Source organism: Mytilus trossulus, chromosome 11, assembly GCF_036588685.1.
Source record: "Mytilus trossulus isolate FHL-02 chromosome 11, PNRI_Mtr1.1.1.hap1, whole genome shotgun sequence".
In the NCBI taxonomy this organism is placed as follows: domain Eukaryota; kingdom Metazoa; phylum Mollusca; class Bivalvia; order Mytilida; family Mytilidae; genus Mytilus; species Mytilus trossulus.
In genome coordinates, this window is record NC_086383.1 from 44,775,993 (window position 1) to 44,802,509 (window position 26,517).

At 30.6% G+C, this 26,517-nt stretch overlaps 1 protein-coding gene across 1 annotated transcript; it reads right to left on the reverse strand.

Annotated features, from left to right (window-relative positions):
- Nucleotides 1-629: 629 nt before the first annotated feature.
- Nucleotides 630-18,200, reverse strand: LOC134690406 (ankyrin repeat domain-containing protein 39-like). The gene is made up of 7 exons (XM_063550377.1): nucleotides 18,067-18,200; nucleotides 17,525-17,594; nucleotides 13,420-13,443; nucleotides 12,195-12,275; nucleotides 6,237-6,335; nucleotides 4,733-4,840; nucleotides 630-1,726 (listed from the first exon to the last, which is right to left on the reverse strand). Exons 2-7 carry the CDS (start codon nucleotides 17,528-17,530, stop codon nucleotides 1,628-1,630), a joined length of 417 nt encoding a protein of 138 aa, XP_063406447.1. The 5' UTR covers nucleotides 17,531-17,594; nucleotides 18,067-18,200; the 3' UTR covers nucleotides 630-1,627.
- Nucleotides 18,201-26,517: the final 8,317 nt, after the last annotated feature.

A 26,517-nucleotide genomic window follows, 5' to 3' on the forward strand; every position in this document is an offset into this window, starting at 1 on the left:
TTCTCTTCGCTTAATGTTCCTGCATTTTTTTGTACTATATTCCTGTCACGTAATGTTGTAAGTTCTATGTTTCTTTTAACAATATTATCATGATTATACAAGCAGGGGGTTGACGTACAATAACAATAGGTTCAACATACAATTTAAAAAAAAAGTACCAAGCCAGAAGTTGTTAACAAATGGTTCGTTTCTAAATGTTCTGTGTTTGTTGTTTTGTCTTTTGCTTGTTTTGTTTTTGTTGCAATTAGTTTTATCGTTGTTCCATTAGTTTCCATACAGTTGATGTGTTTCTCTCGGTTTAAGTTTATATCCCATACTTGTTTGCTCAGTCGATTTATGGCTTTCAAACAGCGATAAACAACTGTTGATTATATATGCCCTAGGAAATATTTTGGAAATGCTTTACGAAAATTTCTTGGTGAGAATATTTTTTTAATAATGAACTGTGGGTTAATACATGTACCTGTCTTGTTTATAAGTTTGAAAAAAAAGTAAAAAGCCTGTAACTGTTTGGAAACTTGATTTTACATTTGTTTTATACGAAAATCTATAAACAAACTTAATTTCATCTTTTATTTCTTATTTATATGTTTATATATAAATCAAAAGTTAAACAGATGTACATGTATACGTGCACTTGCATAAGAGTGTTTTCCATCCGACCTAGCTCAATTGTCATTGAGAATAGTAACTTCTATATATATTTTGTTGACAATGTCCACATCTTAAACATGATAAACTTAGCACATTTTTTTATTGATATTTTTTGTCTATTAATTATTGTTTCTGCAAAAAAAACCTATGAAATACTCAAGTACACAAGATCAGTTCAAATTATATATACATTTATTACAACTTATTGCTATTGACGAAAACACATGCTGGATTACCGTTTGTGCTTTTATTTTCCAAATTTCAATGTGCGTTTTATTCTTTCAACACTTTCGCCGTTGCTTTTTTCGCAATAAGAAAATTATTTCAAAAGTTCTGTAGTAACAGTATTTTAAACTACCCATATACTGTGGGTTCAGTTATTTTCGTGGGTATCATTTTCGTGGATTGCTGAAAAACTTGCATATTCGTGGATACTTGATTTCGTGGTTTTGTCAATCTCTTTATAAAAAGCCTTTTAAAAATATGTTATTCGTTAAACATTTGAATTCGTGGTTCAACTCTACAGAAGAAACCATGGAAAACTGGTATCCAACAAATCATAATGAATCCACAGAAGTTATTAAAAACCTTTGTTAATCATGTTCATCTGTACTTTCTTGTAAATAGTTTTACGTTTCCTACCTCAATTAACAATTTCATTTTTTGCGTTCAAACGCACATTTAACCACGCAATTAGTAGTCGGTGTAATTTAATCAATTGGCATGTTGTCAATCAATTGAATGAGATCATTACAAATTTATTTCTCAAAACAAAAAGACTGCCATTCTTAGTACCAATGTGTAATCATAGAAAGTAGTATTTGATTTTAAGAGGATACATTTACAACCGCTTGCTTTCCTAGTGTACCTTATATGGATTCGCATTCTTCTGTTAAAGTGCGCATGCATGTTGTTTTATTATTTACTCAGCATTTATATTATTATGTACCAGATTTTTTATCAGTGTAATTGATTATTTGTAACTGATTAAGATATGTACGTGTAAGTATTCCATAACTTCTATGTACTGCCATCTTTGTCCTGCTGCTGCTAAGTCGTATGGAGTGTAACCCTGAAATACAATTATAATTTCACACGATTAATGGTGGTATGCAGGGTTATAAAATCAAAAGTTATGTTAGAATAAATTACAGAAACAGACCGAGATTTTGAACATCCATAAGATCCTTAGAATTTTTAAGAATCCGTATATGGTTAATAATACTACTGTAGCAAAATAGTTTTGTCGTTTGTTGTTCAAAATAGTATCAAATTTATAATATAACAAAAACATAATGACATATAATAGAACAATAAAATAAAATAATGACGGGATCTTTAAAAGTACAGTTACGTTATAAGAAACAAAGAAACATAAAAAGTGACATATACAAAACACACCAGCAAAAATGAAATAATAATTGAACAAATACTAATAAAAGACCAATATAACACGTAGTTAAGATGATAAACAACGTGAGTACGCAGAATTTTCACACCAAGACCATTGTGTATTATTTGTGAAGTTGATACGGAATATTATCAACAAGGTCTTGGTACCTTCCGATGATCTTTTTTTTTTTTTTTTAAATCGACATATATATAAGTCTAAAAATGAGGCGAGGGAAGCGTGTCTGTTGTTTCTTTTATTTCTAGTTCTTGAGGATATATTAATGGAACCTAATCAGAAATGTTCGGATTGTTAATGGAAAGAACATCATCAATATATCTGAAAGTGAAATTGAATTATCTGGCTTCTTTGATCTTCTTGTTTTTGACAAATGTCCGATTGATATAAAATAAGACGAAATCGACAAGTAGAGGCGCACTGTTCGTTCCCATAGGAATGCCGACAATTTATTGAGAAAGTCTACCTCCAAATTCAACAAATATGTTGTCGTGACGAAACTCCACCATACAGAGCACGTGTTCCTCTGTGTAGCATGAATAATATTAAAAAAAATATGCCTTATGGTATCCCAAAGTATTAAATTTATACCATTTTTAAGTTGAAAATCGTGCATTAAAACGGATTACTCAAACTATTAAGACACAATTAACATGTAATGAATAAGTATACTGCATTTTGAATGTTTAGATAATACATGTACAGGTATAAAAACATTAAAACAAGAGTTATCAGTAGTATATCTGTTATTCAGGCTCAGGAAAAATTAAATCTTAGGCCGGGTAAATTCCTTTTCTGAGACCTGAATTACATATAATATATATGATCTGATATGTATTAACTGGCACATTTTAAGGAAAGACTTGTTACTAAAAGTGGCCCTACAAGTTGACTGTATGACTTTCCGTTTTTAGATGCTTTATTCATGCTTCAAGAGAAACTTTGTAAAAAAAACGACTTTCCCAAATCGACATGACGCTATCTTCAAAGCATCTCGATATACATTAGCACGTTATATCTCAATACCAAAGTTGTAAATCGTGTCAATATCACATAAACATGTATATGGTAAAAACCTTTTTATAAGTTATTGATTTGTTCATTTTCATTTAATTATCGACATGCCTTTTTCATTGGTTCAAAAGATAGTATGCCAGTGGCACATTCGGATATTTTAGTACATTTCTGGTGATCTTACTGAATCGGCGTGGTGCACAAGGTCTGATTAGGCAAACTATATAAATTATTTACCAAATTTTGTCGGTTGTTCTATATTTCATGCATTCAACCTTCTCTCCAGACTGATAGTAAGTTACAAGACATGAACTAATACACATAAGAATACGAAAGAATTTTTATGCAGTTTGTTTTGTTTAAAATTTGGAGAATAGAACTATAATTTAGCACGGGGCCATAACAGAGTGATCTGTAATAGTTACAAAAAAATGTACCCCGTTCGGACTTGGTGTATCAGTGTAAGATCACCCCGAAGGCTGGAGTCAAGAAGGCCGGTAATTTTCACGTTTGAATTGTTATACATTGTCATTTCGGGGCCTTTTATAGCTGACTATGCGGTATGGGCTTTGCATAATGTAGAAGGCCGTACTGCGATCTTGTCTCTTCAAGAGAGTTGTCTCATTGACAATCAACCCCGTCCTTTTTTATATATAAACTTATTATCATTGTGACTATCTGGATATTTTTTTAAATTTTACGAAAGATCTCAGACAACATACCGATGTTGTAATTTAATATAATAGCACAGAAAAAGGTATACTGTATTGTATACAAATGTCAGAGGGTCAACATTTGGTAATTGGATATAATGAACCTGATCAATACATCAAAACTAAATTCTTGATTTAAAAAAAAGACGAATGCAGCAGAGGTTCATTACCCAAAGATTCGAAATAGTGCTTTAATTTATTTTGTCTTTGCTTAACATTTGATTTCAAAGTTTCATACAACAGTCAACTAATTTATAAAGAATGGATAAAATCTGCAGATAGCCGTGGCCAAGCCATTTTGATGCTTACAGAGAATGTCTCTTAAGTTCTATATTTATCATGGAAAACTGTTGAAGGGTCATATACATCATGTAGTTATACTAGGCGAGGTTTTAAATCATTAGACTAGGACGTTCAGTAGGTAGATGAAAAACAGTTTGGTCACACCAAATAAAAATGTAAATGATATTCTTACTTCACTCAACAGATTTTAAAATTATATTCAATTCCTGGGGTGTAATAGATATTGTCCATCTTCTAGTTTGTATATTATGTATACGTTAAGTTAACATTTATAAATCATAAATGTATATCTGTCTTTACAATAGAAAAGTAATTCTATAAATGAAAAAAAAGATGCACGTCTGCTTTTGTCTTTTTTCATTGAGCATAAGTTTGTAAAACCGTAATTAAATCGCTTTAAATGACGTCACTGAAGAATAAAGACATACAATTTCAAATTAAATTTATTTCCTCCCCAGCATACCACAGTTTACTTTGCAAATAAGTCACAGCTTATTTGTAAAATTCCAATGTTTTCAAATATCTTCCTCTTTAGTGTATAATTCATATTTTGTATTATTATTGACATATGAAGAAGATTTGTAAGTAAAAGTTCGCCAAGTTTTCATTAATAAATGTTCCAATCAGACATGAGTATTACCTGATTAGTCGTTACCAGTGGACAGATTCCAATATGTTCAACTAGATATCTTGTTAATCGTAGAGATCCACATCCAGCAGCCAGATGCAGAGCTGTTCTTCCATCAATCTATAACAATTTCATTTACCATTTATAGTATAGTACCTTTTACCAATTTCAGTAACCTCTGTTATAGTATAGTAGCTATCAGCAATGTACAATAAATTATACAACTATATATATTTGATACATAAAGTCAATATGTTTTAACAAACAACACACACGTAGTGTAATTCAATTTTGAAATGAGCTGTGTCGGAGATAAATCGACCTTATGCAAGTGCACATATACATGTACGTTTAAAATACTTTGATTCGTTTTGGAACATTATAATCTTGAGTTTTTGGTAGTTACAGTCATAATGATAAAAGAGATATTTTCAAATTAAAAAAGGATATTGTATGTATTGATATTTCATAAAGTCGTTTCTTTTCGACGCACCTCAATAAGTGTTTCCGAATTTTCAGTCTTATTTATTTCGTTGTAAATACTATATATAAATTTCCCCCTGTTTTATGGTGTAACGCCTCTGACATGCGATACGTTGCACTACTAACTGCTCAGTTTTTAATGTTTAATGTCTCCTTGATATTGGCTAAGGTTAGTTTGGTTTCGGATACATATCGTTTTTTTGCTTTTTAAGATATTTGCCATTGTGTATGAATCCAAACTACATTTGAACTATCTTACTAATAAAAATACACATGTAATTGGTAAATCCACTTACTCTATATTGATGATTCAAACATTCGCTTGATACAGGATGCCTTATAATTAAATCTTATTCTTTATTAATTTAAAGAGAATTACCAAAAGCCAGTTGCTATTTGTGGGTCTTTATTGATGTGTATCTTTTAATACATCTTGCCATATTTTAACAGATTGAGAAGTCTATGTGAACAATATTTACACGAATAGTTGAATTCTTCTGTATAGTGCATCTTCAATGTTATTGGTAATAGTATGTTAACGAATACAAATATGCTTACAAAAAGTATGGTGATTGAAATACATGCTCTGACCATGCCAAACTAGAACTATTTAATAGATACCCGGACCAATTACAACTCATAGACAGGCAAAAATGACTAGATATACAAACATATAGGATTAAAATTAAAATATGACAGCATTACACTTCTTTTGTATAGAAATATACCTTTTTCTAATTCACCTATCGTAATTTGTACCCTGATGATTTATTATAGGGTAAATTATAACAAATATCCATAAGCATATCAGCTTGTTATTACATATGATACAGTACAATGTGACGATTAATATTAGACCCCATTTATATAAAATCAAATCAATGTGTCATTATCAAAGCAATAACGTTGTAACGAAACAGTTAATTATAATATCAACACAGCACATGAATGTACAGTTCAATGACGAGGAGAACAGTTAAATAATACCAAAAGGACTGTGATTAGACTGATGAGAAAAAAACCTTTTACATACCTCTGTGGTCTCTTTTTTACATCCACTAACAAATAACAATTTTATAACCTCCAGATGTCCATTGCTCGCAGCCTCCAGTAATGCTGTATTTACACAATTCTGAAATTACACAACAAACACTAAGAGTTTCAGGTCCATACTACTTGTAACATGTGTTATTAGTTTTCGTATATGTATGTCTATTTTCTTTCAGTAGTCGGGTGTTGATGGTTTATGCTGTCTTTTATACAGTTCAAAAATTCTTGTAATTCAGTAATATTATTCATTTAATTATTGTAATAAAGCATTGAAAATTGTTAAAATAGAATATTTTGTGTTTTTATTATAATTATGTAATTTTAAATTAGTATAATGCTTCGATTTATTTCAAATTCAGTGTAGCACTTTGATTATATGATGTGTATGTTTCTATTTTAGTTGTAAGTTTTGACAACAGTTAGGGTTACTCATCAATGTTGTGATTATTTGATATATAAATGCATAAGTGTAATGCTTCGAATACAGAAAGGTTTCACATTTATGTGCTGTGTTGTGGATACAAGTGTTGTGCTATGATTACATGTTCTTTCATATTTAGTATTGTGCTTTGAGGTATGTCAAAAGCAACATTTTTGGTTTTGTTTACAAATATATTTTAGGTTCAGAGTTTTTAAAAACAAAACAGATATTTTAACCAGTTTAGTATTTTGAAAGCAGTTAAGTTTTACCTCAAGTGTTGTGCTGTGATTACAGGTAGAATTCTATTAAGTTTTTTTTTAATTTGATTTATAGGTAAGATACGCAATCGGTGTTGTGTTTAAGATACATGTAGGTATTCACAGTATGTGATGTGGTTCAATAACAGGTAAAATTCACAATCAGAATATAGAGATTGATTTTCGGCGTAATTTGGATGTTTTATACTGTTTACATGGTTTATGTCAATTTTGCAATGTCTTGAAGTAACTTTGTATTTATTTCGTTTTATTGTTATGATATAATTAGATTTTTACATGTATGTTTAATATTGTAAAATATAAGCTCAAATGATTTTAAGTATCTTGGTTTAAATACTTATTACTTTTTTTTATGGAATCGTATGTTTTAAAGAAACTTGTTTTTGTATGCTTGCTACTGTTATCTACAAGCTTCTATTTCTTCTAAGTAAATTGAATGTATGTGCTTATAACTGCTCGTGTACAATCATCATTGTTAGAAAATTATAAACCTGGTTATCTTTTAACTATTAACGTCTGGTGTTGCCCTTTTACTATTTTCTATGATTTATACTGGTAAATAGTACAATCTGCTATGATTTGAAGGAACGTGTAGTTTTTTTTCATGAATTGTTTTGATACAAACAGATATTCTAAACTAGCGTGTAGTTGTTACTTTATACTGCTTTTATATTTAATATGTTGTATGTAACATGTTATGTTTACAGAAATCGTTCATTGTGTGTATTATTCGGTTGAAGTACAACTTTACATGATTTAATGTTAGTTAAATGTCATTATCAATAATGTTTACGTAAAATCTACTTTTTTTCTGAAGTAAACAGTAATGTGTTTTACACTGCATGTTTTTTTTTATACTTTATATGTTATACCTGCAATGCCTTTCAAATACATGACATGGTCACTGGTATTAAAGAGATAATAGTAACTGCAATTACGATTATCCCAATATGGCGACGGTAGATATAGGTAAAATCTTTACACTCGTTTTTCTTAAATGTATCATGTATTTGTCAATAGTTACTCAGCTGCAAGGTGTATCTATACCATTACATCATATTTGAATCGTAACGGTGCACTGGAATTGTCTAAGCGCTGTGAAAATAGCCGTTGAAAAATTCGGGATGATAATCGTAACTCGGAAAAAAGATAATCGTAATTATGGTATCTAAAAATAAAAAAGATAATCGTAACTGGAAACTGTTTTATTGATAATGACACTAAAAACGTAAATCTGAAAGCATATTATGAAATTATGGCGATGAATTATTTACGAAACGTACCAACATCTCATGACATTTTTTTTTATGCATATATAATTAATTGTTCTTATGAAAACAGCTACATACTAGTATATCATAAAATTGGAAGGGTGAACAAGCTTCAAGAAATTTGGAAATGGGAAATCACGAACTTTGTTAATTTACAGAAATTTCCAAACACTAGGTATGCCACAAAATATGTGAATGAGCGATGGCAATTATGATACATGACAATAGTTGTCAGACGACACGCATGTGTCACCTTATATCAGATTTCTGATTAAGACAGTAAACAAAAATTATTTTATCCTGAAGTAAATAGTAAATATAGTTAATATTGTTTAAATTCATTTATTGCAGGTGGTTATATGTGCTATTTCTGCCCCGGGGAAGCCACTGCTGATTTAATTCTAGAACATACCCTATTATGCCATAACGAAGTAGGAAAGACATTTAGTATTCGTCAAAAACTGTTTGACGAGAAATTAGTTGCTACAGTTTTCATGTCACTTCGATCATTTTTCATGGATGATATCACAACTTAAAAGTTATGATGAACAAGGGATAACTTTGAAAAGTGTTTTACAGTGTCATTTCGGAGTCTTTTATAGCTGACTATGCGGTATGGGCTTTGTTCATTGTTGAAGACCGTACGATGACCTATATTTGTTAATGATGAGTCCTGTCGGTCTCTCGTGGAAAGTTGTCTCATTGGCAAACATACCACATATTCTTATTTATATTGGCTACTTCATGACTGTTACTGAAATTTCAGTATCTCAGATATAAACTATAAAAAACACAAATTTAATTTTGAATTAAGATAATATGACATCCTTAAAACATTTAATGCTATATAAGACTAGAGAAAGATTGGTTCTACATGGGATTCTTTGTGTATTATGAAATTAAGTAACGTGGAGTTCATTGACAAACATGGATTTGTGTTCTTTTATAGTTTGGCCAAAAGCCCGAAAATCAAGAAATAAAATTGATGTGGCTTTAAATTTTCTTACAAGAAATACTTATTCAAAGAATGACTGCAAAGATGAGAATTAAATAGCGCATGTTCCGCAAAATAAGAAACAAACTTATTAAAAATTCATAAATACTCGGTATATGATAGTATGCTGCATACATATGCATGGAAGATATTGTAGAGAAAAATATTGAAGGTACTAAACACGGAACATTTTTGTATTTGCATGCTTGCCATATAATTAGTACTTTTCTATTACATGAAAACAAAAATTAGCCTTACCTAATTTTCATGCATTTTTCTGAAGCACAAAATATTTGTTTCAAAATCTATAAAAATCTTTGTTATTAAACCAGTTCCGACAGTGATGATCTACATGTTATGCCCTTTGATGTAATTTATCAATATACATATTTGTGGGTTTTTTTCGGTCTGTCAAATGCTTCGTTAGACTATAGGTAAGGCTAATAAAAACAAAAAAACAAAAGTCACAATAAACAAAAGTAACAATAAACAAAAGTAACAATAAACAAAAGTAAAAAAACACAAAACAAAAGTGACAATAAACAATAGTAACAATAAACTGGTAACTATTCTAGATCCTTAACCATTGCACTGTTTAAAGAAACGTCCTAAAATACATGGGTATAATTTGATCAAAACATTTGAACTTAATTTTTAAAATCATATATTATATCAGTATATAATAGAAAAAAGTAAATCCAAGGGAAAAATATGTACGGCTGAATTTATTGAATTATAAGGAAAAGGGAGATATGGGGGGTCAGATATGAACACTAAATCCGATAATGCAGTTTTATAGTTTATCGTTAATTATCTCAACGAGAATGATTTTCTCGCTTGAGCTGGTACTGCGAAAGTGAGAAAAGCAATCAAGTTGAGATGACCAATGATAATCTGTTTATCGCTATTTTACCTATGACGATGTTGTCAATTTCAATGTCAATTTCGTTAGCAACGCCACGTGGCCTCCTTAGTTTCTAGCGATAATTTGTCCATCTCAAGCGAGAAGCATGATATGAAAATTATCACAAAAAAGATCAAAGGAAAAATGCACAAAATAGCGATAATTATAGATTATCGTTGATCATCTCAACGAGATTGATTTTCTCGCTTGAGCTGGTACAGCGAAAGTGAGAAAAGCAATCGAGTTTAGATGACCAATGATAATCTGTTTATCGCTATTTTACCTATGACGACGTTGTCCATTTCATGTCAATTTCGTTACCAACGCCACGTGGTTTTAGTTTCTAGCGATAATTTTTCCATCTCAAGCGAGAAGCATGATATGAAAATTATCACAAAAAAAGATCAAAGGAAAAATGCACAAAATAGCGATAATTATAGATTATTACATGGCATTTTCCATATGGCCCTGATATCAGCCCTAGACTCCCATATCAAGCCAGATGGCCTAACCCGAGGGCTTGATATGGGTCGTGTGCTGATACCAGGGCCATATGGAAAATGACATGTAATAATCTATTTATCACATATTTTAAAGCAAGAGAAAAAAAAAGCATACACCAAATTATGTTTAAAATTTCATCACAAATTCAAAAAAATATTTAACGAAAAAAAAAATATGTATCATTGTGAGTTAACAAAAAAGTTTGTATCACAGTAAGTGAGATGTAAGAAAAGTTTCAGAAATAATTTCCAATAAATAAGTTTTATAAGAATTGCAAACATTAAACAACTTAAAAGTGTTACATTACCAATGTTAAAAATGCTTAGGAAGAATACCGTATCGCTACTCATTCCAGTGCGGCATCATACATTTTCTGAATTCTGTATGACGTCAAAATTGTACGGGAACTTTTGTGATTTTTACTTTTTTTTACTACAGCAGATTCGTAACTTTCTAAATTTCTTTTCACTGTGTTCTCTTTTTATGTCTTGTATGAATTTACATGCATCGTCATTTGATCTGTGAAAAAGCTCTCCTTGGCGTTTTGCTGCTTCGAATGACAACTTGTTTACAAATAGTTTTTGATTGACAGGTTACCGGAAGTTAAACTCGGGGGCTTGATATGGATTTCGAAGGCTGATAAACAACCTTGACTTCCGGCTATTTTTAGCCATGTAAAAACGTACATATCAGTACAAATTATGTGATAAATAAAGTTATTGACGGAAACTTGTTCATTTCGCACAGAATTTTAGTATAAACGTGATATAAGAGGCAAACAACATATGGCATATGAAAATGTGGTATACGTGACTTTCATTTTGAGCAATGAATTGAAAGGATTGCACTTTTTGAATATGGGATATAGCTTATCCATCCTTTTTCTCATCAAATAGAGATATATATGTAAATTTATCCTAGATATTAACCTGTAAGTTTCTTCATTTATTTGTATATGCGTTAATGTCATCGTTAAACTGGGCATTTACAGTTTTAACACACAAAATACCATTGAAATGCTGAAAGACACATTTACTATGTTTCAGTTACTATTATCCGATTAAGAAAATTACGATTATCCAAGAAGAAAAATACCATAGAGTTACGATTATCATCCCGAATTTTTCAACGGCTATTTTCACAGCGCTTAGACAATTCCAGTGCACCTTTACGATTCAAATATGATGTCATGGTATAGATAAACCTTGCAGCTGAGTAACTATTGACAAAAGCATGCTACATGTAAGAAAAATGAGTGTAAAGATTTTACCTATATCTACCGTCACCATATTGGGATAATCGTAATTGCAGTTACCATTATCTCTTTAATACCAGTGATTGTGTTGATATTCATATTGACATGTTTCAAGGTGATCTGGTATAATACTGTAAAAATTTACTGTATTTTGAATTCACTTGCTTTATAGGATTTATATTGTTGAAGCAGGATCTGCTATTTTCGAACAAAATCTATTGGTTTGTATTTAATAATGTACATTGATCATAGGAGGCGTATTTTGTCCTGTAGCACTAACATAAAGTTGTATTGCATGACACTGCTCGACATACTTCATAGTCAATGTCTGTTAAATTCTGAATGCACAATTTCACTTCTTGTATAGCTCCATACTGAGCAGCTGTAATAAGTTTCTGTAAGTAAAACAAAGATTTAACATACGAATGATTGTACTGAAAATATCATGACATTATTAATATATCAGGTAAAAACTATGTACTCTCCTGTTTGGCAATGGCTACACAAGGCACCGGTATGCACCTTTCAGAAAAAAAATAAGACAACAAAAAAAAATCTTAATAATTAGCATATGCTACCTTCACATTTCATATAACAAGTGAGATTAAGTTCAGCAAAATAGAAACGAATATCTAATAGGATTTAAGAATAAGTACAGGAAACTCTTATCATTACTGGTGACGTTTTTTTTTTGTTTCACTTATGGTTTTTCTTGACACTCCTCTTGTTGTTTTCCTTTTGTTTATTTTTACTAATATTAGATTAAAAAATATCGTATTTGTCAATTAAAAACAAAATATTTCTGTTACATAATTGTGGTATTATTATAAGTATAAATTGTTGAGACAGTAATTAAACAAACAAACAAATGTAAGCTCAATAGAAATATTCATGTGTATTTCACTTCAATACGAGTACTATGTAAACATAAGGTCAAGTATGAGTTATGATTGATTGATTGTTGTGGTTTTCAGGTCTAATGAAAAGAAATAAGTGTTTAGCTGACCGAGTAAAAGTTTAACAATGACGCAAATTACACCTAAGAAAAAATTTCATTGACAATGGCTATTTTCTGAATGTATAGATTTTGTTTCCTTTTCAGAACCACTCATTACAAATATGTTTTGTTCCTTTATAAATGTTAGACAAATATAACACAAAAAATTTATATGTGCATGTAGTTTGGAATTAACAATAAATCTGAAATCTTTCGCTATATTTTCTATTCTCAGAGACGGAAGAAATATTTCAGATTCCTGATCACTTATTGATATCTCTTTAAATTTAAATCGCAAATTTCTATAAATACAAAATACAGTACAGTATCCACATTAGTTTTGCTATTGTTTATGCATATGTCTGTACCAAGATATGTGCTATCAATTGACACCCAACAAGTAACTGACGCATGTTTTTTTTCTTCACTTATCGTCATATTGTATCTCAAGTTGTTTCATACTTGCATTTGTCTTGATAATAATGGAGAACAAAAAGTCACTTCACCTTAAACATGTTTAACTTCAAAGGAAAACATATTACCTCATTCCAATTTACCATTTCATCCTTAAAAAGAGAAACATTGTGTATACTGTTAAGTCATAATTGTTATTGGCTACCAATAATACACCGTGATCCGTATAATCAAATAATGATTTAATGTTTTCCGATTAGAAAACAATTATTTTTAAACACGTTAAAATAAAACGACTTTCTAAAATGTATTATCAATGATACTATTAACAGCTATACTATTGTGATTTTGTAGTCATATATTATATGGCCTTCTGATAATAACATCTTATGATATATAATACTGAAATTTGTTTTCTCTAATCTAAATACGTGTTGTACACATCGTAACGAATGTTTTGTATTTAATATACATGCATATCTTTCTGGACTATGAGAAAGAACACAAGCACGTCTGTGCCGAAGTAAAGTTTTACAGGAAATTAGCCACCATATTCATAAAGCAGAAAATCAGTCCTTCAAAAAAAAATAGCATGTCTGATATCATTTTTTTAATCCGCGTATTAAATTATTATTTTTGTTATCACATTTTCATATTTGAACTACATGTTTATTATAATGAAAGGACCAACAATTAATCAACTCGATACAATATATTAAAATTCCGTGCATACTTTTGACTAGAAGCCAACTTAGAATGTGTATCAGTCATCCATATGAATTCACATTACCCACTATAGATATAAAAATAAATATTTATAGACCAAAAAACAGTCACGTGAGAGATTGCTAAGTTGTCTGTGTATTTGAACTACTGAACTATAAGCCTGTCGGTACTGATGTTCTGAGTTATATTTCAGCATGTTACTCGACTCGATTTTTAATGGACTAGGATTGTAAGCTTTCCCAACGAACGTTGATATTTCTCTTCAGATACTCCGACTTCCTCCACCCACATATCACAAAAATAATGAAAATGACGTTAAACACCAATCAATCAATCAATCAATAATTCTTAATATTTTTGCTATTTCAATTCTACAAATTTCGTGTTTCTGAAGCTAATCACAAACCGAAACGTGTTACTTGATTTACCCTGATCCGTTATGCATGTACATAGCATAGCCAAACACTTTTTTTTGAAACCAGGAATGTACATGAAAAACAAAGAGATAGAGGAATGTGAAGGGAAACTTTAGTTTTGTATGGATTAGTTAGAATATGCATATGTATAGGAAAGACGTTATAAGTTGACGTTTGCTGCATCTAAAAATGCAAACTACATATACAACATCAACTAAAAATCATGATATAACATCCAATCTGTAAGAACATCATTTAACAAATATGATACAGTTCTATGCTGATAATGAATGTAAAGTGTATGCATCCTTATATTACCTACTTCACACTGTTTTTTTAATAAAGGCGTTGCCATTCTAAACAGTACCAACTTGTAATGTAAAGCATAGAAAAACAAGCAGTATGTGTCTAACGATATATTTAGTAATTTTTCTAAGAAAGTGTGACGACAATATTTGTTGGACAATCTAATTGATACAAAAATTGGATATTGTGAGTGCCAATAGAAGCACAAAACGCGCATTACTTTCATTATCATAGATGTTAGTGGTTTTTTTATTACTTAATCTGGGATCTTCTATAAAAGTATATTACACTGAAGGTTTTTAAATTGACAAAAAAAGAATAACCTCTCTAGAAAAGATTTAGATACAGATACTACTAAATTATTATATAATGTAGTCAGAATTTGCAGTAACCAAACATTTTTTGATAAAATACCGAAGAGCTTATCTTTTGATTCCTACAAGAATTTATTTGTAAAATTAAACAAATGGCAAGATGATTAACTATGCATTGTTACAAAATTGTTCAAATAACGCATACAATTGAACCTTCGTGTTAACAGTATGCCCTAAATGAACTATTTTGTAATAAATTTGTAATACAGGTGAATTTTTATTGTCGACAATAGAACGAAACCATTATGGCACTTCATTTAAATGAAATAATCTAAGAGTTTGTACATTTTGTTACATCCAAGATATATTCAATAACTGTATTTGCATAGTCTTTGTTTCAATATTCGTGTATTCTCGTAGAATTTACAAAGTAATTCGTCAAACAAAGATAAACAAAGATAAAGACTACCGCAACTTCCATTTGACGAAATGACAAAGTGAATACTATGGCATGTTCCGTTAGGTAAATAAAAACTCAAACTCAAAATGGATTCAGACAAAATGAGAATAAGTTGAATACTTCCATTATGCGAATTATTTTGTAAAATTTTCATTTATTTGTTAATAAAGGCAGAACATAAGTTTGGATACACAATGAGTACCTACTAAATACAGCAATGTGTTAAGTCAATCGTAATGAAGTTGACAAGATATATGAATCATTTCTGAATGAACAATTACACATGCATTATGGCATTATATGACAATTATGCTAAAACCCTTTCATAAAACTAAAAGCATGAAGAGGCTTACGAAAAGACGCGGATATACAAAGCACTTAACAGTTAAATTTATCTCCTAAACAGAAACAAACTAAATTGAATATTTGAATATCTGATGTTTGGGGTTAAAGGTTAATAATTAACCAAAAACAACCTTTAATACATTTAATTTGTGTAAACGCTATACGATCAAAGTTTGAACCTTTGTTCCATTATATTCGTACAGACAATTTATATCGATATGTTAATATGTTGTCAATAAAATCATCCCATTCCAACTCGTTCTATTTTATCTTTTGAATATTTGTCCTACGCCTCACAAACTAGTGCTACTATAAAACATGCCAAATAAAAAATGATTTAAAGATTCTTCTCGAGGAAATAAATATAATTGTAAAGTTTAAAAGTAAGTCTGACATGCTTAATCTTATTAATTAGACACCTGGTGTAATTTATAATGTCGTTTAATTGAATGAGCCGTGATCAAAAATCGATTGTTTTCAACTAATATAATATAAGATTACCTCTATTAATTGTTTTAACCGACAAAAAAACCGACAAATAATAATCATGTTGCTTATTCTTCAGTTTACTATGTTATATCATGTGTTCTATTGTTTGTCTGTTTTTTTTTCTTAATTTTTAGCCAGGCGTTGTCAGTTTATATGATTTTTTGACTGTCCCTCTTTTATGTCACAATTTAAAAAAACAGGTAACTCTGGAAAGGTTTAGGACACATCCACTCATTCTGGATGTGTGTAAGCAATGGTCCTAGTTCGTCGTGAATTTCGGGCACGAACTAGTTTTTACTTTAATATAAACATGAATCCGCATGTTAAAAGCAAACCCATGAAACATAAATATATTTGCATCAGTTTTTCATTTGTTTTATAATATGGTCTGACGTTTTACTTCTCTGAATAAAGACAATTTCATACACTTACGTGATATACCAAATTGAAAAACAAATTAGCAGATGTGGTATGACTCCGTGGCGCAGGCCATACTTTGACCTATTAAGGTTTCTTTTATTAATTGTTATTTGGATGGAGAGTTGTCTCATTGACACTCACATCTCAACTTATTATATATATTCGCAACCAAATGACTCTCAAACAGCTACAACATTACGTAGAAGTTAGCAACTACAGGTGACCATTCGGTAATTATTCATTCAATATTTTGTTTGCTCCAATGTGAAGATAAAAGGGAATCTTACATTTTTATTTTGAATCAATTCCTTTAATATGTTTGTAGTTTTAATATTTTAATTCATTTTGTTGTGGTTCTGATAAGTTGACAACAATCGTTAAATCCACTATGAACCCGATTTTCTCAATCTTCATGAAATATTTACAAAATTAAACATTCGATTTACATGCTTTAATTTCTCGGAGATGAACCAGATTTTGTGAAACTCTGTATGTTTTATTTTTTTTAACGCTATAAAATTTGCAATTCTGTAAATATATACAATGCAATTTCTCATAAGAACTGCTTTTGCGGCTAAAACTGTGACCCTTTTACTATGAAGTTTCGTGAAAAAAGAAATCCTTGAACAGAAAGTTTATATGCACTACTATTTTATTCATAGGTCAAAATGTAGGAATAAGCGGAACATTTTCATCTTTTATATGCCCCGAACTTCTATGCGTTTAAACATATACTATAATTCTATACTACACTTACTTCCATTTTTTGGACCTCCAAAGAATTAAAATTTAGATGCTTCCATATTTTTCATTCTTAAGTAATGTCTCTATAAAATGAAACACAACAATCAAATATGGGAACCTATACGTTAACAAATTAACATATATACATGTATGAATATTATATATTCCCCCAAAAGAGGTGTGGTTTGAGAAACTGTATTTACTAAGTGCAACTTAAATATTTAGCACATCTAAAACGTTGATTCCATGACAAACGGAATAAAGTACACGAATTTGTGGAAAATAGTTTATTCATTAATATTTTAGTCGACTTTTTTGCTCATTAAAATAATCATATACAAGAACAGCAAGACCCCGTAAATGTTCATATATTTTCTTGATCCAGGTATACGTTGTTCAAGAACTGTACAATAAGCAAACATCCCGGCGTCTGTGCTTTTTGATGTAACTGCTAGAAAAAAAAACATTCCCTTTATGTTATCCATACTTTTATTTTGATTTATTTACAATATGTGATGGACGTCAAATATGAAGAATAACTGAAAAAAATCTTACCTCAAGTACTCAATAATCGGCTAGAAATACGTATCTGTAATAAACACATTATGACATTTTTCAATTCATGTATTAAGATATGTTTACAATCTGTATCACACAAGTCATGACAATTTTCAAAAACAACATACCAATCTTAAGACGTTTAGAAATGTTTAAATCCAAGTAACACTTCAGTGCGTCTACACTTCGAAATGGTCGATTCTAAATGTATTTGTCATTATTTGAAATATGCATGTATGTTCGCTTGGGTAGATTTAAATACACATATTTTTAGCATTGTCTGTTAGAAAAATGATTATAATAGGTTATTTCATATGTCAGATCTTCTCTCTTCGAGACATTTAATTGCTGATAGTACAAAACAAAAACAAAATTCAGAAACAGTAAAAAAGACATTTTAAACGCTAACATTACATATTTAATGTTGATCTTTAACATATGTAAGATGTCAAACTGATCACCTTTAAAACATCAAACCAAGTGAAATGTAATTTGAAGCAAGTATCGAACACAATTTCATTACAGACTTGGGACAGGTATATACTCGAATGTTGGTGAGTTTAAAATACTTTTTTCAGGAACATATACCCTGGAACAACAGCTATAAATCAGTTGTCAAGGTCCTGACACATATGATTAAATCATGACACACACACTAAATATAAGAAAGAAAAGATACACCTCATCACTGATTAAGAATTAAGATTAAGAATTAAGATTAAGTAATAGATCATCGGGTAAAGAACACTATAGTCCTCATCTCAATAACTAACGCATTATGTAGAGGTAATCACTGTTACAAATAAACGACAAAAACATCCAATGAGATAAATGAACTTGAAGACAATTTGTAAGTTCAGGTATCCCATAATGCAGTCTAATGTTCATACCTTTGAATCAATACATATAAAGTTATGGTTTGAATTATTGAAAACTAAAAAAATATGTTAGTTTGCTTCTTATACTCTATTCAATGTTGCAAAGTCAATATACCATGAATGAGGGGCGGTGCCAAATATTGTCTATGAAGCTTAAGATGTGCTGATACGTATACACTTACATATCAAATACCAATGACATATCCTTTTATAACTAGTAGTTCCTCATGAACTGACATAATCACAAACTAAAAGTGTGAGCAAATTCCCACAGAAAAGAGATTTGCTAATCCTCCTTAAACTGCATACAAAATATCAATGACATATCACAGGTGATTCCCAATGAACTAACCTAATCAAAAACTAATATTGTACCATCTATAATACTAAAACTACGAGGTCCAATTTGTCAGCCGCCATCACGTAAAAACGACGAATCAAAGAATTCAACTTTATATATAACTAATATAGTACAAAGGTGTAGATTAAACATTACACCACTTCAGGCCCTTTTGTTTTCCACGTAATTAATATTGCCAATAATTAAGAAGTTCCGGGTCGAGTCCGATACCGATACCAATAGTATATTCACCTGTTACCTATTACCTGTAAATTCTGCATATGACAGGCGCACCAACAAACGGTGTATTCAGGATTAATATGCTATATATACACGGGTCATAATCACAGGGTTGACACTACTAAATTGTCAAATTGTTACCTATTGCAGTATTTTAATCAGTAAGACTTTCTAAGATAACACTACGAATACTAAAAATCTGGACTTAAAATTAGGTGATAGGTACAGTTTTTAATTTGTTAGCGGGCATGACGTAAAACAGCGAAACAAAGAATTCAACTTTATAACTTATATAGGACAATGCGGTTGATTAAAAAATACTCCATTCCAGGATCTTTTGTTTTCCAAATAATTAATATTACCAACAATTGATAAGTTCCAGTTCGACGGGTTCAAACAGAAAGATTTGAAAGCAGAGAAAACTATGTATCTTATAATCGGCATGACTTTATCAGATGACAATACTAATACTAAAATAAGGCTTGCGCATAGTTATATACTTGAATTCAGTCACAGACCCGCGATATCACGGATGTATTCTAGTGTAAACTAAACAAAAGATTCAAAGTCAATAGATCAAAAGAGCAGGGCCATATAATCTCCATTGAAATGAGATTTGAAAATGTTTATTCAACTAGATACAAAATATCATTGATCTGTCACTTAGTGTTGACGCCTTTTGTTTGAAACGGTTTGTCAATGTCTCGCTTTTTGACGCCGGTCTCCGTGTGATGAGAAATTAACCAAGTGAGCTTAAACTAATTATCGTTCCATATACAATGTAAAACCAAGCATAACAGTTCCGGCGACTAGTTATGCATTGGTTTCGCACATAGTTGGAAAAGGAAATAGTTGTCCCTTCACCATCTTTAATGAAAGCAATCGTCACATCCGCCTGAAGAAAGGTACACTTATGGGTTACATGCAATAATTTGACAATATAATTATGAAAACCCGATAAGTCGCGTAAGTCGTGGCATTGAGTCGAAACGAGACCAGATGTCGTAGGCACTGCCTCAAAAATCAGATAAATTATCCAATATGCCACCACATATAGTAGAATCCCTTACTTTTCAGATATTATGTACTAGTTATTTAACAAATTCCCGTATATGTATTTCAGTGATTATCAAAAATTAAAAACAATTCAAGTGAACAGATTTACCGGCAATCTATTATTCAACTGATGAACCACACAACTTCAATAGCAAATAAGTATGACAGAAAAAAAAAAGAATACAAGATATGGACAAGAAGCTAATACAATGGTATGTTTCACTTTGTTAACAATGTAAATATCAAATTGTTTTAAGACGTCTATATAGAGGCGGGGTTTTTGGCATGTATCTAAAAACACGTTCGTCTCTTAGAAGTGTTGTAAAATCTGATTTGATATGTCACTGTGAAATGTGGATAAGTTGTAAAAAAAGTAGTTCAAATAGAAGTGTCTGTTCAAAAGCAGGTCAAATGTTCAGCGAACCAATTTTATTTTTTTTTACTATATATATTGTACTTTATTGGTTAGTATAATGTGCCTTACAATATAATATTGATTGATTGATTGGTCGTTGCTTTACGTCTAGTAGTAATATTCCATGCATGACGAGTAAATAATAAATGCAATAGGAAGGTCTAGTAAAAGAGGTCAACCGGAATGAAGGTCGGAAAGATTAGGACGACTGATACTAGAAAATGAGGGTATATTGGATAGGGACAGCAATTTCGCTTTGTAACAGGCCACCTACATACCCCTCAAAATGTTCTCATCCTACAAAGAGAGTGGCACTCTCTCAACACGAGACATCGGAAATAATGTCCCCATTTAGACCAGAAGTTGCTGCAAACTTGCACATGGATACTTCAATTTTAGAGGTGTTTTACTACTGATAGAAAGAAGACCAAGTGACCATATTTCTATTCCTCGGTCACCGTTGGGAGAAAACAGTATAATATATATTGAAGTTATCATTTTAATATCTAGTTCTTAATATCTATATTTGGTCGTAACATTAATATCTATATTTGTGCGTAACATTTTAAATATTCGTCATATTTTTATTATACAATAAGGTTATAATTTTTATATATTGTGTTTAACAGTTTATAAATTAGGCCTAACATTTAAAAAGAAACACGTGATGTGCTTAACATTTTAGAAATTATTTTTTTAATAGGTATCAATATGATTCGATAGAATTAATCCTCACTATCGCATTGACCTACACTACAAACCAGTCTGAACTGACCATCATCTGTTCTTGACTGTACTGTATTTTATGACTATCGTACAGCAATATACTACTTTTGCTTTTAGTTAACCCCGCCATGTTGTATTTTCCATTTGGAAGCTATTTGTTATTAGAAACCCAATGTTTCCTCTGTGATGAATGCAACGAAATCTTCAGGTGGAGCATAGTGATTTCGAACGACGATTAAAACATAGCTTCGAGAATATCGTTTTAGATGCCAATTATAAACCTGTAAATAATTGATGCTATTTTTCGATGATTTTCCTGTAATATAACCTTATTGCAAAAAAAAAAGGAATCATGTGTCAATTTAATATATTTTGCGGGAAGTGAGATAATTTTCTGCAATCTAACCTAGTGTCAAAATCAAACGATATAATTAAACGATATAAAATTATTATGACTGCTGAATTCCTCTAAATTAGAGATGGTAGACAGCACTACCACATGTGCATACATAGCTTTAGTACATTCATCTAGTGACAAATGTAATCCAAGCAATTATAGAGGAATTTCTTTAATCAACTGTATATCCAAATTATTTTAGATAAACATATTTATTTAAGTTTTTTTAAATCAACGAATGAAACTATGAGAAAACAAAATTAACTAATGCCGAGTTTGTTTTTAGAGTTAATGATAGAACTGCAGTCAGTGTATTTATCCTTAAAACTTTAATTAATAAATATATTCCTAAAAATTAAAAAAAATAATGTCTGTTTCTGTTTGTAGGTCTTAAAAAAGGCTTAAATGATTCTTTTTGAAGAATTAGAATGCTTTATAAATTAGCTAAAACGGGTGTGGGCAAACATATGTTTGAAATGATAAAACAACAGTTTATTCATACTGAAGCATCTTTAAAATATAATGATAAACATTCTAGATTGTTTTCCATTGACCGAGGAGTAAAACAAAGGGACAGTATCCTACACTATTTAATTCATTTATTAATGACATAGTTGAAAATTTTTACCACAAAGATTCAAAACGCTTGAGAATACTAAATTCTGATATAAGAAGTCTTTTGCCGATGACATAATCATTGTATCCAAAAGTAAAGAAGGTCTTCAAAATAGCTTAAATAACTTATCAAATTGAAAAATGGCAGTTATGTCTAAATATTTAAAAAACAAAAACAATGATCACTGAACAAAGAACTACAAAACTGGAACTATACATTGTAAGGTTCAACAATGAAAAAAATGATAACGTTACTGAAATATAAATTTCTTGGCAATCTGATTTAAAAAAATGTTAAACTAAATGCAAGTTTAACAGAATTAGCCAAAAGGCTAGGAAAGCTCTGTTTTCGATAACATAGCATGCAGCCCTGTTAATGTATCCTGTTATCTTTTTGATTCTCTTATTAAACTAGTTTTAACATATACTACAGAACTATCATACATAGATATATATCAATCTTATTATAGATCAAAAGGCAGATTAAAATACAAGAACACAGGTATAGAGAATTTCCGATATTTGGATTAAAGTCCTTTCGAAAAGGTTCATGTTAATTTAAGCAAATATGTTCAAGGTACTAAAAAACATCTGCTAATTTAGGTGTTAAAGCTGAACTTGGTTGACAAATTTATAAAATCACAAGCAATTCTTTATTAGGCTAGATTAAATACTGAAAATGTAAACCCATTACCTTGATTCACATGGGATATATACTTGGTCCACTTTTATCAAATATTCTACACAAGAAATGAATATTGATATACAAAAATAGTTTCCTGACAAAACATGGAACAAGTAAAAAAACCAAGGACTTGGATTAAGAATATTTCAAGCAACTTTTATTCCGAATTACTGGAAAATGAAATAAACAGTTTAAACGCAAATAACAATGTTTTTTCTTAACAAAAATATTAGTGTCCAACAAGACCAAGAATGTTTTATCTAAGATATCCAAATTTTGAAACTAGACGGTTTTTTTTTACAAAAATTAGAATAAGGGACCATAATTTACTCATAAAAAAGTGTATATCTCTAAAAATACATCGAGACAATTGAACATGTCCAACTTGTAAAACCTCAGAAGATGAAAATCACTTTCTCCTTTACTGTCAAATTAATAATGTATTACGTATAAAACGTTTTAATGACATGGCCATTAATATTCTTCTGTTTCCAAATCTGTCCAATACTGAAAATCTAGTAGTCCTGCTAAATCCTTAATATAAACCAAGTAAAAACAGGTTCCTTAATAAAACAGTCTTTTAGAGCTGAGGACATGGACCTCTTAATTATTTTGACTTGTATATGTATTTATCTTACCTTCTGCATATTTATAGAGATATGATTGGTTAAACGGCTACACGTGGTGACTGTATATTTGATACAGGGTGTCCGAAAAAAATATATGGCTAGTTACCATATATGGTTAGTTACCATATGGGGTTAGTAAGGAGTTACTTCCCGAAAGAAGGGGTTGTCGTCGTTTGCCGTACTTTTGTTTTTAAATTTTCCTTTCCAATTCCAATACATTGTTATATCTAATGAGTTTCAGCCAACAGATGTATTTTTTTACTAGAGAGCCGTGGTGTAGTGGTTAGTGCATCGGACTACTAACACAAAGGTTCCAGGTTCGATTCCCGTTTGGGATGAAAATTTCAGGAACTCAATTTTCGGCTCTCCCTTGACACCATTCGCGAGTATGGTCTTAAGGAAACGATGATAGTCCGTCGGACGGGGACGATAAATGCCTGACCCGTGTTAAGAGAGAGCCATATCTCTTGCACGTTAAAGACACCATTGTAGATTTCGAAAAAGAGAAGGCTAATGCCGCTACAAGGCAGCACTCGCACCCGCAAAGTGGAAAGGGATTAATATAAGTTGCAAAACTTGTTTCCCAATCCACTATAAATAAATATGTTTAAACTAACACACATTGACATTCAAAGTCGATGCTTCACCGGTCAACGTATAAAAATACATCTGTTGGCTGAAACTCATTAGATATAACAATGTATTGGAATTGGAAAGGAAAATTTAAAAACAAAAGTACGGCAAACGACGACAACCCCTTAACCGGAAATCTGTGGTGTACTAATGTTTAAAAAATGGAATCAATTAGTTTCTTCATTTCAACAAATAGACAAAATATCATGATAGATACAAAATTATTGATTTTTAATATTCAATGGAACATCAGTTTAAATTTATGATTTCTTTCGTCTGGCAAATAAACATACAATCCTTTACTGAAGTGCAAACAAAAAAATCTCGAATTAATCATAGATGTTATTTTAACTAAAGGTCTAATATTCACAATAAATTGCATTCTTGACCTAGCAATCCATTTTAAAAGCAATCATCGGTAGTGACAAAAGTTAGCTGGAAATGCATGGGTGAATATTTTTAATTTCAACATCAATTTGTTGCTCACAAGGAAGCTATTAAATCAAGAGTTCTAAATAGTGAAGGTGAAATCATCTCGTCGTAAATTTTACGGTCGCCATCACGAGTTGGTTGACCGCTATGGAATAATCGTTTCCCAAATGATATAGGATATGTGTCGTACGTCGTAACTACAATCCTCTTCCCTTTCATGAATGTGACCTACCGAATTAGATTATTTAACAAAACGACAGGTGACACATGTGGAGCAGGATTTGCTTACCTTTCTGGAGCACCTGAGATCGCACCTAGTTTTGTTGGGTTTGTGTTGTTTATTCTTTAGTTTTCTATGTTGTGTCATGTGTACTATTGTTTGTCTGTGTGTCCTTTTCATTTTTAGCCATGGCGTTGTCAGTATAATTTTGATTTATGAGTTTGACTGTCTCTCTGGTATCTTTCTTTACTCCTTTGAAGGACCTCCTAATATATATTAAACAACTTAACTTTGATTCATTGAAATGCTTTGGTTACCATGGAAACGGCATGCAAATTTTCCTTACTCCACATTTCCTGCGAAAATAAAGCAAACATATACAAAGATGTATTTTGATCCTTTCTGTGATAAATAAATATCCCTTCCTGGTTCTATTTATAAGAGTGATATCCAAATAATTCTTAAAGTTGGAGAAAGAAAACAATAATTTTTTGTCCAATGAAACATAGTATTATGATCTAGATTCGGTCCAGCTCACCTATTTTTGACCACAAAAAAAATAATTTTGTCAAAATCAGGAGAAATACCTCTTTTTCCCATATGGAAGAAAAAATATAAAACTACATATTTCAAAACAAAAATTAGTGGGGTCTATGCTTATTTAGAAACACCACCTTCAGTGTAAAAAAATCATTATGGAGAGTGTGTGTGGCAGACACAAAGAATACACTTCTTTTAAAATAGCTGTCCCTAAAAACATGTATTCCAAGGATTTATGAATGGTGCAATACGGCAGATAACATGAAAAAATAAACGACCAGAACAAATTAATACAATACCAACAAAAACAGATTTTTTCATAGATTTTATCCTAGTCTACAATGTTGTTGAAAATGCACATATACTGGTTAGAGATAGAAAGATGTATAAGTAATGTAAAACCATTTAAACGGAAAAAACCAACGGTCTTATAAATATATAAACTAGAAACAAGAAACACGTATGAACTACAAAAACAAACGACAACTACTATACATCAGATTCCGGACTTAGTGCAAACATTTGCAGCGGGATTAAACGTTTTAATGGTACAATGAGTTTGAATGTCCCTTTAGTTTCTTACTCCTCTCTTTTTCAACATGTTAATGTAGACAATATAAAATAACGTTTGACAAGAAAAGG